The sequence below is a fragment of the Aulonocara stuartgranti genome (assembly GCF_965226115.1).
Source record: "Aulonocara stuartgranti genome assembly, chromosome: 10".
Lineage (NCBI taxonomy): Eukaryota > Metazoa > Chordata > Actinopteri > Cichliformes > Cichlidae > Aulonocara > Aulonocara stuartgranti.
This window is the reverse complement of record NC_138946.1, coordinates 12,543,511-12,556,953: the sequence shown is the minus strand read 5'-3', so window position 1 is coordinate 12,556,953 and position 13,443 is coordinate 12,543,511. Positions and strand designations below refer to the sequence as shown.

General features: G+C 35.6%; 1 protein-coding gene across 1 annotated transcript in view; it reads left to right on the top strand.

The window, feature by feature from the left end:
* The window catches only part of gabrb2b (gamma-aminobutyric acid type A receptor subunit beta2b), a 64,701-nt gene that overhangs the window by 37,424 nt on the left and 13,834 nt on the right, over positions 1 to 13,443 (top strand). The window contains exons 5-6 of the mRNA XM_082547995.1: positions 3,079 to 3,161; positions 11,958 to 12,095. Coding sequence (XP_082404121.1) covers positions 3,079 to 3,161; positions 11,958 to 12,095 — 221 coding nt within the window. The remainder of the gene's footprint in view (positions 1 to 3,078; positions 3,162 to 11,957; positions 12,096 to 13,443) is intronic.

Genomic DNA, 13,443 nt, shown 5'->3' with positions numbered 1-13,443 from the left:
TGTTTTAATATATTTGCCATAGACACAGACTATGGGATGCCTTTTAGGTGTTAGTAAAATCTTGTAACGCTGGTGCATAATTGTTTCCAAATCTTTGCTTACAAATAATATCATGTAATGTTGATTCTGCCCCCTCTCCCCTCTCTCCTCCACGGTCTCACTGAACTCTGTCACACACACACAAACACACACACTCTCTGACTCACTCACTGGCCTGCACCAGTTACCAGTCACTTTGTGGAGCATTGGACTGCCATTACCTCATAAGACTTTGTTGTTACACTTTCTCTTACCGTACATTACTAAATCTCCATTTGCACTATTTGCCTATTTGCACTACTCTGCCTGGTTTACACTCAATGTCACTTACCCATTATATTGTATATTATATAGCTTTCTTGTTATATGTAAAATTGTATTTATTTAAATTTTTACTTTTTAATTATTTTACTTGCATTTTTTAATCACTTTTATATTTAAATATATTTAAATGTTCATTTGCTATTTATCTAGGGATTGAAGAGTAACGCAATTTCTATTCTCCGTATGTCCTGTACATGTGGCAGAATCGACAAATAAAGTTGACTTTGACTTTGATTATATCCTTAATTTGAATGTCCATTAATCTTTCTGTGTTTGTATAGTAGGTGTTTGTAATTTATGAATATAAATGTATTGGCATTATAGTGGCTGTTTGAATAATGGCATAGTAAAAGAGAGATAGAACAAAGAAAGCGAAAGAGGCACAGAGGCACACAAGCATGGTTATCTCTGCTGTGTAACAGAGGATTGGACTCAAGATGAGCCTCTCCTCTGGCACAAATTTATCTATGTTGTCAGGTGTGCCTAGACGATTACCCACCATGCTGTGCTGCTCTGTGGCAACTCCCTCAGTGGGAGTGAAGTTCTCACACAAGACCAGAGTCAAGGAAAGAATGGCAGCCTATTACTCACAGCCTCATCCTTATGTTCCTTTCACAAAGTCTGATGGACAACATAACCTTATCTATTGACTCATGGTTGCCTTCTGTTATTATCCCTTATTATCCCTTGCTGCCTATTTGTTTTGATATTGACTGAAAGGCTGAATGCCTTTATGGTGATAGATACAGTATCCACAGAATATGATAGGATAGAAGTAGTAAAACAGTAAGCTCTGGTTCTTTGACCAGGGTTGTTTACACATATAAGCACATTTACCACAGCAGTACATTTCTTTGGTTAATTTCTCATAATCCATGACAAGAAATTAAGATAGAAACTGCTTTAGGTTGCTCTGTTATTCACAAAGGGTTAACACAGTGGTTGTTTTAACATGCCCAATTTAGCTAACTCTACTTTTTCTTTTTCTTTTCCTCTTTCTTTTTTTTTTTTACACTAAATGCCTCTCCTGATGCAACCCCAAAGAAATTTGTGTCTCCTCCTGGTCTCAAAGCTTTCATGTGTTAGGTGAATGCGACACTGTGGAGTAACTATAACAAACTAAAGCATTAAATAGTATTAATAGCTATAAAAAACAGCAAGTCAGAAATCAGAATAGTATGTGTAGTGGAACTATAAAGCTCTATATGCTCCTGATTGTGGTTCACATCAAAAGAGTCAGAGTTATGTGGTCAAAGAGGGTCTTGACATATTGCTGAGATCAATTCCTCGAGTGTCTTTTTAGTAAAACATGAAACATAGAAATACCATCTAATAAAAAATGTTAAACAAAACAAACAAAGAAAAAAAACACCAAGATTCTATTTAGATTGCCTCTCATCCCTCATTTGAAGTCATGACATATTTTCACATTTGAATTATTATGCTAAAGGGAAAGGATAAGTTAAGCCTTGGGGGGCAGTAATCTAACATTTCTCTTTTCCCCCCAAGCTGTTTTATCTATCTTTACCATTTCCCATGAAGATAATAATCTATCATTTTATTGATGTTCGCATGCTCCATGGAGTCATGAAGTGTTCATTTGTGGCACATCAGGTGCTATATTTGAAAGCCAAGTCCCATTTAAGCTTGGAAACAGGAAATTATGTGAAAATGTCATTTAAAGTACTTTTTTAATGGAATGTATTAACTGAACAACTCAGATATTTGAGGTTTTTATATAGCTGTATGTTAGGAGTGTTAACCCATCAGTACCATGCTGTAATAATGCTATAATAAAGATATTTCCTTGTTTAATATTCAAAGGAACTTAGATTCTTCTTTTAATTATTAAAAGAATAGCTTTGTACAATTTATGTCATTTTTGTTTGTCTGTGCAGCATCTCACAATAAACAGTAATGTTCATGAAAAGGTGATGTCTGACAAGACGAGTGCACACTTAAATAAAACTCTGACACTAACGTAACATCATACTTATTTAAGTTATATGACATTTTTTGTAACTGCTATAAGTAAACAAATGAAAGTATAATATTGATCTTTCAGTCTGAAATTTTTTATTTATTGTGCTGATTCCAGTTACACTAACATCATCATCATTTTATTCACACAATAATACTGACCTACAAAGTCAAAGTTTTCAATAAGGTTAATTTGATCCCATATGGCATTTTAAGGCATTATTACATTCATTTTGACTTTTACAGTATATCTCTCTCTTCTGCTGCTGTCACCACTGTCTCACAGAGAATAAACCCCACAGTGATTCATATCCCAGGTGAAACCTAACAGAGAACCCACAGGATTATCCAAACAAAGCTAGAATTGGGACATAAGGATTAGCTATTCACCTATAATGCCCAGTGGAGTTCCCACCACTACCACCGTTCCAGTCTTTAAAAAAAAATAATAATAATAATTTAGGGTTATTTATTTATGTATTATTTTATTTTTACAAGATTTGGATTTTGTTCAGTTACTCAGTGCCATGCAGCTAGCAAATGGTCATCAAAACTGTTTAGAAAATAAATTAAAAGTAAATAAAATGAGGCAATTAAAAGAAAAACAAAACAAAACAAAAAGTTGATTCTCACAACTAACAGCATCTATATTATATATCTTTGTCTAGTCCCTGCTGTAGTTACCCTGTTAAAAAATAGAGTTTGCTCTCTAATTTTGCTGTGATTTCTTTTCAGGATAACTACCACTGCTGCTTGTATGATGGACCTGAGAAGGTATCCACTGGATGAGCAAAACTGCACACTTGAGATAGAAAGTTGTAAGTAATTGATTCATTAATGACCATAATGTGTTCTTTTTTTTTTTATTAATGTGTTTTCTTATCAGAGTTGAATTAATATGTCGACTCAGTTTAACAGTTTAAAATTCTAGGTTTATGTCTAGCAATTTAAATTTGTCCCTTTTAGCCCGTGTTCTTCCTTTGTACTTTAATAGTAAAGTAAAGTTAAAGTAAAATGAGTGACTGTGCCACTCATTCACAAAGAAATTTAATTTACCTCCAAACAAAAGTGGTTGAAATTTAGCTTTAATAAGAACTAATGGTGAATAATGATAAATACATCTGAATGCCTGCAATGCTGCTAAAGTGCATTACACCCTGAAAGGCATAAATCTGGTGTTAATGTATGAAGGGAATTATAGCATGAAGGTTTAAAGAACATCAGGATCACACAATACATGGATTTTAACACAAAACAGTAATGCAAATATGCTTCTTGTAACAGTTATCTGTTATTAAGATTATCATAGTTTTACGATGACTGTCATGTCAGATGATTTTATTTTGACTGGAACTTTACTTTCTGTACTCATGGCTAAGGGTTCATGCAGCTTCACAGCTGCTTTACAAACTGTTCAAATGAAACACGCTATTTGTAATCTAGCAGCCTGCTACAAAAGTATCTGTGAGAGTATTGTTGTAGTAATCCATGATTATTATACACAAACCACATTGTTCGTACCACAATGTTTGCTTGGTTCATGATAGGCATATAAAGCTCCATAACTGCATTTCAGTTATGGATATATTCTGTATCCATTCTGAAAGACATTTATAGAACAAAAAATAAATTGACAGAATAAATACCAATAAGAAAATAATTAAAATCAAGCTTTCTGTATTCAGTTAAATAGTTACAAAATACATCAAGGCATATTCTGAAGTGGAAACTGTATAAATAAAAATAAATAAATACATACACACATTTGTAAGTAAATAAATAAATGGGGTGATTTATTTGAGGAAAGGGGTAATAAAGGGAAGTAGAATGGAAGAAAACATTTTAAATGTATCATGCATGTTTTGTCAGTTTTTGTCATTGTTGTCATTTAGTTATTGCTTAGAAAGTAAACTGATTGCTGCATTTATCCCCCCCCCCCCCCCCCCCCCCCTTTCGCAAATACTCGAGTTAAACCCCCAATACTCATTTTACTTTTGGGCAGCTTTACTTTCAATTTCTACTCCAGCTGGTCCAGCAGCCTCTGATAGTTCTCAGTGTTCTCATACTCCATCTTTCCTATGTTACTGTAGAACTGCTAGATCTCACAGTTATAATTAGCCCCATGTCAGCCACGCCCATGTCTGGTTGGTTAGTTCGAAGCTCTGTTCTTTCAAAAATTTTGGAACTCTTCCATAAGTACTTTGAATTCATATGTGGCACATGTATGTACGACATGTGCTATATCTTCAGTACATTGTTATGCCTTTCAGTGTATGTCTTTCCAGCTTGCAACCTTAACACTGCTACTATGTGCTTAACAGTCTCCAGGGCACCTTTTCATAATTCTTCTCTGGTAGAATCCTACCTTTATGGATCTAATGTTAAGGGCCTGCTCTCAAGCTGTTCTTCAGGACTGCATTCTGTGGCCAATGATAGGATTTCTTGATCTCAGTCACTTCCTTTATCTGCTGATGATGCATACATTGCATGGAGGGGCTTGTATCCCATAGATTTTACTCCTCCTCTTCATTACTAGATTAGATTAGATTAGATTAGATAGAACTTTATTAATCCCTCGGGTGGGTTCCTCTGGGAAATTCGATTTCCAAAAAAGCACAGCACCGACAGAAGTTACAGAGTTACAGAATATTATATATATATATATATATATATATATATATATATATATATATATATATATATATATATATATATATATATATATATATATACACACACACACACACACACACATATATATAAATACAGAGACAATATAAATAAAATATACGAAGGGGATAAATAGAATAAATAGGAATAAAAATAAAAATACAAGTGAATTGCACATTTCAAGTATTGAGTCTATTGCACCGAAGGTGAAAAAAAGTTTGAAAAGCCTAGTCTAAAAAAGTTAACAAAAAAGGTGCGGTGTTGCAGAGCTACTTGGAAAGGCTGCCGTCACTCCAGCGCCATCTTGTCAACATACTATACATCTTCTGCTGCCTAAGGCACTCTCATAGCAGTTCATCCCCAATACCCATCTTCCTAATGTATTCAGAAATGTTCTGAATACATCAGGAATATGTATTGGCTCTCACAACTGGATCTTGGCACTGACACTCACTAATCCTCACCATCCTTCTTTTCATGGCTGGTGGAGTCTCATGGTGCTGGACTTTAGATGGAACCATCAGTGCCCTCAGAAGTTTGTTTGTATTGATGTTACTGCCATACCAACTCTTGTGGCCACTTTATTATTTAAGCCAATATCTATTTTGACATTGAAAGCGTTGATGGTATGGGTCTTATTCCTACAATGGAAAGGGCTCATCAGCACTTGTTCGTTTCAATTGAGCTTTATTTATATAGCACCAAATTACAATAACAGTTGCTTCAAGGTGCTCATTATTGTTAAGAGGCTTCATATTGTCTCACTGTCTATTATCTATTTGCTGCTTTACCCGCCAGTTCCTGGTCCTTTGACATTTTGTTGTTTCAATACCCTTTTGAGCTTTGCTCATATGTGTGGAGCTTCCATGTTATGTAGAAGAAGTTTATCTACCAGTTTGTTACCTGGTATTTATACGAATTATACCTTTGTGGGTATAGCCAGTATGAGTATTGTTAGCCACTCATGTGATATTCGAATAGAAGTGGATCATGGCAGGTCCTTGTTGCTGTTTGCATACACAAATGCACACAACTGCCACATATCATCTATATATAGTTTGTCATGCCAAGGGGACAGACAAGAAAAAATACTATAATAAAATCTAAATGGGAACTTCATGTATATTTTTACTGCAAATGTAACCCCCTGCTTTGTAGTGTCCAGTTGAACAAATTGTCTGAGTTCAGAGAATGATGGTAAACAACTGAGAGGAAGATGGAGAGGAGTGGAGCATTAGTGGTGTACATATGAGCTCACCTCACAATATGTCCACTCATTAGTACCACAAGCGCACATCCTTCTCTTTTAATGTGGTTGGAGTGTTTTCTTTCTCTTAAGAAACTAGCTGGATATTACTAACTGTGGCTGTGAGCATCCATCAAATAGATTATGTATGTGTAATTATCATAGCCACTAAAACATACCCAATAGACAAAACCTCTGAAAACACATGCACACTTAAAAGGTTTAAAGGACTCCCAGTGCTAATATAAAAGGGTAGACTACTGGTTTCCATCCATCTATCTCCTTTATAAATTCATCAGTGTTTTTTTCCTTTCTCAAAGTTCCACCACAAGTGTTTCTTTCTTACTCTGTATGTATCGCTCCATTAGCCATTCTATTTTCAAATTGAACTTTATGTGACTTAGAGGCAAATGTAAAACCGCTGATTTACCAGCTTTTATTCATGCTATGGCAAAAGTGCTCCATAACAAGTAAATAAGGTTTTGGAACAGTGGACACTTTATCAGCATAGCGAGATGTAAAACTGTTAAAGTTAATTAATCTGTTACCGTGCACACAAATCTCAAAGTATTAATCATGCTTCAATTCAGATCAACTCAGATCCTATGGTACAAAAGTTTGTATTAGTATACAAAATTTCACACCTAGACTATTATTGAAGGATTTTCTTGCATTTGAAAATGCCATTCATACATTATTTATAATGCTCAGTGTCGCTGTTACAGTAATATACAGTCTATATGCTGCTGTATAGCCCTACCTTCAAAAGAAAACTGATTTGATCAAAAGATACAACACTGACTTCATAACAACAGTAGCTGTGAACCTTTTCAATAAATCATACCAAGATTAGGATCAGTCAGCCGTTAAACATTGAACACTAGCCAAGAAGCATCTTCGTGTAGCAGCTTTACAAACTTGTAGTGTAGTAACTTTACAAAATGTATGGCTCTACACAAGACGACAAAATTGGTCATTTCAGCAAAGCTGTTTTAAAAGCCATAAAATGAAACAAAGTAATTAAGACAGCTATGTACGTATTCGATAACTTTTACATGTACTGAGGGGAAAGTAAAAGGCACATTACATTAGATGTTTCAGTCGATATGTGCTCACTATGAAACTATCATTTCATTACAGCATCTCTGTCAAGTTATAGTTATATTTTCTGCACCAGTGATCCCCATCATATGGACAGCCACTTCCACTCTATCTCGCTGTTGCCATCACTGCTTATCAGAGCCCATTTTGGAAACTGCAGACATTCTCTGGGGTGTGAATGGTTTCCACACGTGGGCTTGCATGGCTTATTTATTTATCTTATCTTTAGATGTTCCGCCCCTGTCCAGGCATCCAAGTGAGCTGCAGCTTGCTGTATACTGCAAAACTTTAAAGATATTTTTTAATTACTAGGAATAACATTAAAGTCGCTTTGAACTTTGTAAAATCAAAGTTAGTTGCAGACATATTTAGAGTTGAGTATCCTTCTCAGCTTCACTGGGCTATGCGTGAAGCAGGCATTTGTCGGGGGGTGGATTTCAAGTATCGATTTTTGTGTGAGAGTGATGGTGATGTTTGTGAATGTGTATGTGGACACATGTGTTTACGCATCACAGAATGTCTATTAATATGTATTAAGTTGATATGCATTTCGTCTGATAAACTGTGGGGAAAAAATAATCCAAAGGACTTGCTTGGTGACTTTAATAATTTTCAATAAACAGTCAAAATTTAGGGAGTCACAGCATACTGTATTTCAAAGTATTCTTATTTCAAATGTTTGCAAATGCCAAATGTGTTTACAAGTTTTATTTACAATATATTTAGAAAAAAAGTATAGATGTGAAGAATAACATGATTGTTTTGATTCATAATGCTTTATCATGACCTTGCATGCCAGTGGTATTTAATATATGTATTAGAACTTGGTATTCTTTTATAATAAGTATATAAAAAAACACTTTTTTTATTATCCCTGATTATCTTCTGCCCATAGCAATATCAAAGCCAGTGTTTTATCTCCTTCCAAAATCCTTCTTTGCCCATTAAAACAAATCAACTGAGACATTATTTCATAAGCTTGATAAAAATGCCTGGAGTCAGATTTGGTCAGGGAGATATGCCAGAGTCCCAGTTAAATAGCTTTAGTATTGTATTGCTATCTCCTCTGATGTTATCGTGAACAATTTCATTTACTTTTGGTCTGGCGGTGCTCTCTGACATTGGAATCCATAAGAGAAGGTTTTGTGCTAGTGTAAAATAGATATCGTCACCCCGTGTTTTATTATTATTTAAAACTTATTGTTTTTTTTAATCTAAGTTCTGTAATCTTGTGCCAGTTAATAGTTACAAAGCCAAGTTTCTTATTTCACCATTTTGTAATTAATAGATATACTCTCAACTAATTATTTATTTTGTGTCTCTTACTATATTCCTTGCAGTTAATTTCATATGGGATGGGAATTAAGACAATCTGAATGTGCTAAACACTTTGACACAAAAACTTCAGTAAAATAAAATTGCAAAGTCAGTCTAAGGGTTAAAGTTCTTAGGTAACTAAAAACTAAGTTATAAGAGCACTGGGTCAAACTTCTACTCATCTATGCTATTACAGTACAGAGGTGTGTGTAGTCCTTGTTTGTTGACAGTTTGTTTTTCCTAACATGCCCCCATTCAGTCATCCACTTCAGTCATGCAGTAGCTCTGTTCCCCCCTGAGTGTGTCCACAACACAGATTGATAATTACTGCTATGACCTCATATTGTCAATTCACCATAAGCACATGGCTCAGAAAGACTCTTGTTGTCTAGGTAACCCTCTCATGTATTTACTACCAGGTCTTCTACAAGTCAAAGATATCCTTCGCACTCATTGGCTGTCATCAGTGTTGGTCAAGTTACTTGAAAATAGTAATTAGTAAATAATTACTGATTATTTCTCCAAGAAAGTAATCCAGTTACTTTACAGATTACTTATTTTCAAAAGTAATTAGTTACTTTTAAAAAACATGATACACAACCTGAATACGTAATAAAGCAATAGACCTTTCAGCCCAATTCTATTTTTTCTGCATAATCGATCATATAAAATGTATTTAAATGAAAAAGTCTTGTTTTAAAATTTGTTTTATTAGTTTTAATATTTTAACTTTATGCATCAAGCAAAAATTTAATTATTTGCAACAGTCTTGTTTAATCTAATTTGATCGGATATCGGAGAGAAATAAAAAATATCACAAAAACGCCTCACAAAACTTGCGACATGGCGTAACTCGGCTCATAACCGTAGCACGTCAGAGCAGTATGCGTCACGTGATAGAGCTGCTGTGGCGTGCGAGACCTGTCGCTACCAAACCAGCATTTCATCTCAGAGAAAGTTATCCCAGAGAGAAGTAAAGCAAGTGTGTAAGTTCATCTCTGAATGTTTGTAAAGCATTCCAACGTTAAGCATAACAACCGATATATGGAGTGACTGCCTCTTCCCTCTCCCTCGCTCTCCTGCTGCTACTTCAATCATGAAACTGATCAATGATCAGCTGATCGGCTTTTCTGTCGCGAGTCCGTCTCTCTTGTTTGTTTTTGGCCCACTTTGCACCAGAAAGAGGGAACCAGCGGCTAAACAACAGCAGCACGTTTAAGCTTGATAAGCTGTTGTTAGAATTTATTTAATATTACTTTCTACACCAGGATCCATTTCTACACGTAGTAAGCTAGTACTTTTGGATTTTTTGTCGCTTAAAAAATTCATCCAAACTAAAATTATTTCTGTCTGCCCCTGACCAGTCCTGACTTCATTTCAGTCATCTCAACTAATATAATTTCCTTATACACTTCACTCCATGAGGATTTTTTTCTTTTCTGGCACCTGTACTGAGGAAGTCATTTTACCATTCCTTCTTTGGAAACTTTTTGTTATAGAAGAATGACCGAAAGTCACATACACATTAACAAAAAAAAATTACAATAAGTAAATAAATAAAAATAAAAAGCAGACAGATAAGCCTCCATCGAACTTCTGCTTAGAACTTGTTCCTGTGCTGCCATCATTAGTGCCTGTGAGCTGTCTTTCAGTCCACCTTTGTCTAACCATTGATAGGTTTTCTTAATATCAGCCACTTCTTCTACCTGTCAGTGGTGCATGCAGTGCAGGGGCCTGTCCTTCCATGATATTTCCTACTCTTGCTCCTCTTCTTTCTTGGGTTTCTTCTGCCTGAGGTATTCACTAAGCACACGGTCAGTTGTGGCCATCTTGGATTTGGGTGTCCCATTCTTGGTTCTGACATTCACTAGTCCTAGCCCACCTTCCTTACACTTAGTGTACTGTCTCAAGGTGCTGGATTTGGGGTGAAACCATCCCTGCATAATAGGGAAGTTTCTTTTCTTGCCGTCAGTGGCTTCTATCTCCTCTTTTGGCCAGCTTATTATCACAGCACGATATTATTATCAACTAGAAGGACATAGGTGTTGATTGCCTAGATGTTGTTCTTCTCAGGACTTTCCTTACTCTCTGCAAGAACTTGATGATTGCAGATTTCCTAGCGGCCTCTTGATGGTTCCCATTTGCCTGTGGAATTTGCAGGTACTTGTAGCTGTCTTCGTTGTTTGTAGTGTTGCCTTCTGGTAGTACAATCCCCTCAGTTCTGACTACTTTCCCTCTCTTTGTTGCCACCTGGCTTCAGTCTCTCAGGTTCAAGCAGCTGGCCATAGCTGTGAGACTTTGCTTGACAATTTCTAAGGCCTCAGGTATGGGCAGCTTACTTCTTATGCATCCATTTGTTATATTAGCAGCACCAATAGTTGGCTAATCTTCCTCCATGCTGCCTTTATCTTGATGGAGGGTACTGCCTTTTGTGGCTGTTTATCTTGTAGCCAAGCATCTCAGTGATCAAAGTTGCTGTGGTGTCACAGTAGTGATTGTCCATGTTCTAGTAGACCTTAAGAAGGTACTTCACGTAGTCTTGGTAATCAGCCACAGAAGGTCTAGGTTTTCATTTTAGCTATAATCCTAGCTATCTCTCAGGTCATCTCCTCTCACACTCACAACCGTTAGTTCACATATAAATATTTTGCCACATTGCAGTTATTGCGAAGTGCACAGTAGTGAGAGATCTAAATAGTAAGGGTATCTTCATGTTGAGATGGCTTTGAATAAGATTTTAACACACAGTAATTGCACTACTGAGCTTTACTTGTGTAACTAACAGAATTAATATGTTAGTTACACAAAAATTAATGACCAGCATTCATTCTTCCAAGGTTGCAGTATTGCGAACTGTTATATGTGTGGTTCAAGGAGTGTTAAGAGCACAAAAGTCGATTGTTTTGACTAGAAAATAATAACAGGTAAACAAACCCACAACTTAGAAACATTTCAAACCATATATACACTATGCAGGCCTTTTGAGGAGAAGGAAGCAAATAGGAATAGGAAGCATATTTAAAATGCACATGCTTTTACAAAAAAAAAAAAATTCAAATGAATAAAAGAGTTTTTCCTTGCGGACTGCCATGAATTTTTCATCAGTAAACCAAAGCCCAGTGACTGCATCTAAAGTCAAAAGACTGTAAACTGGTAACAAATGCAAACCTAATCATTACTAATTAAATATACAAGAACGACATGGGATAGATCGTGAACAGATATAGTGTGTAGACCTTATTGTCAATCAGTTATTCTTGTTGCTTGTACTGTCTCGCAGATGGTTACACTACAGATGACATTGAATTCTACTGGCGAGGAGGAGATAATGCTGTGACAGGAGTAGACAAGATCGAACTTCCCCAGTTCTCCATTGTGGATCATAAGCTCATTTCCAAGAATGTTGTCTTCTCCACAGGTAACGCATCATAAAAATCATGATTCATTATCATTGTTACTATTATTACTAGTAATTTTACTTCATTATTATATCTCTCAGTGTCTCTGTATATTCATAAAAGAGTTTAGATGTTTCATACTTTATCAGTACTGACTTTTTTCACTGTTTCAACTTATATATATGAAAAAATAATTTCCAGAAATCCTAAACATCATGAAAACAAACAGGCATACAGATCTTTGAATGAATCATTGTCTTCGGAGGCAGATGATACCATGACATTTTAACAACAAACAAAAGAGAACACTGCCTGATATAATGAAATATTCATATGTTCAAGTTTTTCATATTCATGATTTTGTCATGCAAACAAGCATTTGTGAGCAGGACAGTGATTTTTTTGGTGATTAGTTAAAGCCGCTGCACTGAATGATAGCGTAACGTAAATTCAATATGAATGTTGCAGCTGCACCAATGAAAGCTTGTTTTGTCTGCACACACTGCTTGTGCGTGTATGTATGTGTGTTGTTGTGTATTGGTATACTATTAGTATGCAAGAAACTTTACCCAAGTGTCTACCTGAAGTGTGCTGGATTTTATTACCCAATATAGAAATGGGGGAATTCCCCTGGTGTCAAACATTCACTGGATACAGCTTGGTTATAAAACTGTCATAATTATAGTGCTAATTTGAAAAACTCTGTAATTGGAAAAAAAAACCCTCAAAGAAATGTGTTGTAGTTGGACAATTGTAGTAAGACTTTATTGTATACCAAATTTGTATTTGTTTCTATCACATATATGCTGACATTTCAAATAACAGGCTATACAGGAATAACCTGGATTTGTCCTCATTCATCTTCATAGAACAAAAGTCACAAGATCACGAAAGTTAGACTTTATCCTCTGGATACCACAAAACAAATTTTAGTCAAGAATTGCAGAGATTTTTCCTCTGGCCTGACAGAACACCACTGTCATTGACAGAACCACGTGATCAACATGGTCACAAACCCCTGTTTTCCTAATGAAGCATGTTTCAGCCTTCAGATTTTTAAGCTTTATTTTGAGTGTGTGCCATGACCTTTTTTTTAAGGAAGGTAGTAAAAAACAGTTGCTCATCAGTCAGTGATATTGGAAAGAACAAATTTAAATTACTTGGTTCAAACTGATCCTGATTACTGATGATTGTGTTCATATTTTTTGCCACACACCTGATATCTTTGGCATTTCACATCTTTTCTGCCATGGTCCTGGGTTGTGCGACCCAGTGTTGAGTTTTATGTATCTTTTGTATTCATTTATGCTCTAGCTTAGTTCGTCTAGTTAATTTCTAGGGTGCTGCTTAGCCCTTTGTTTCTTAGTT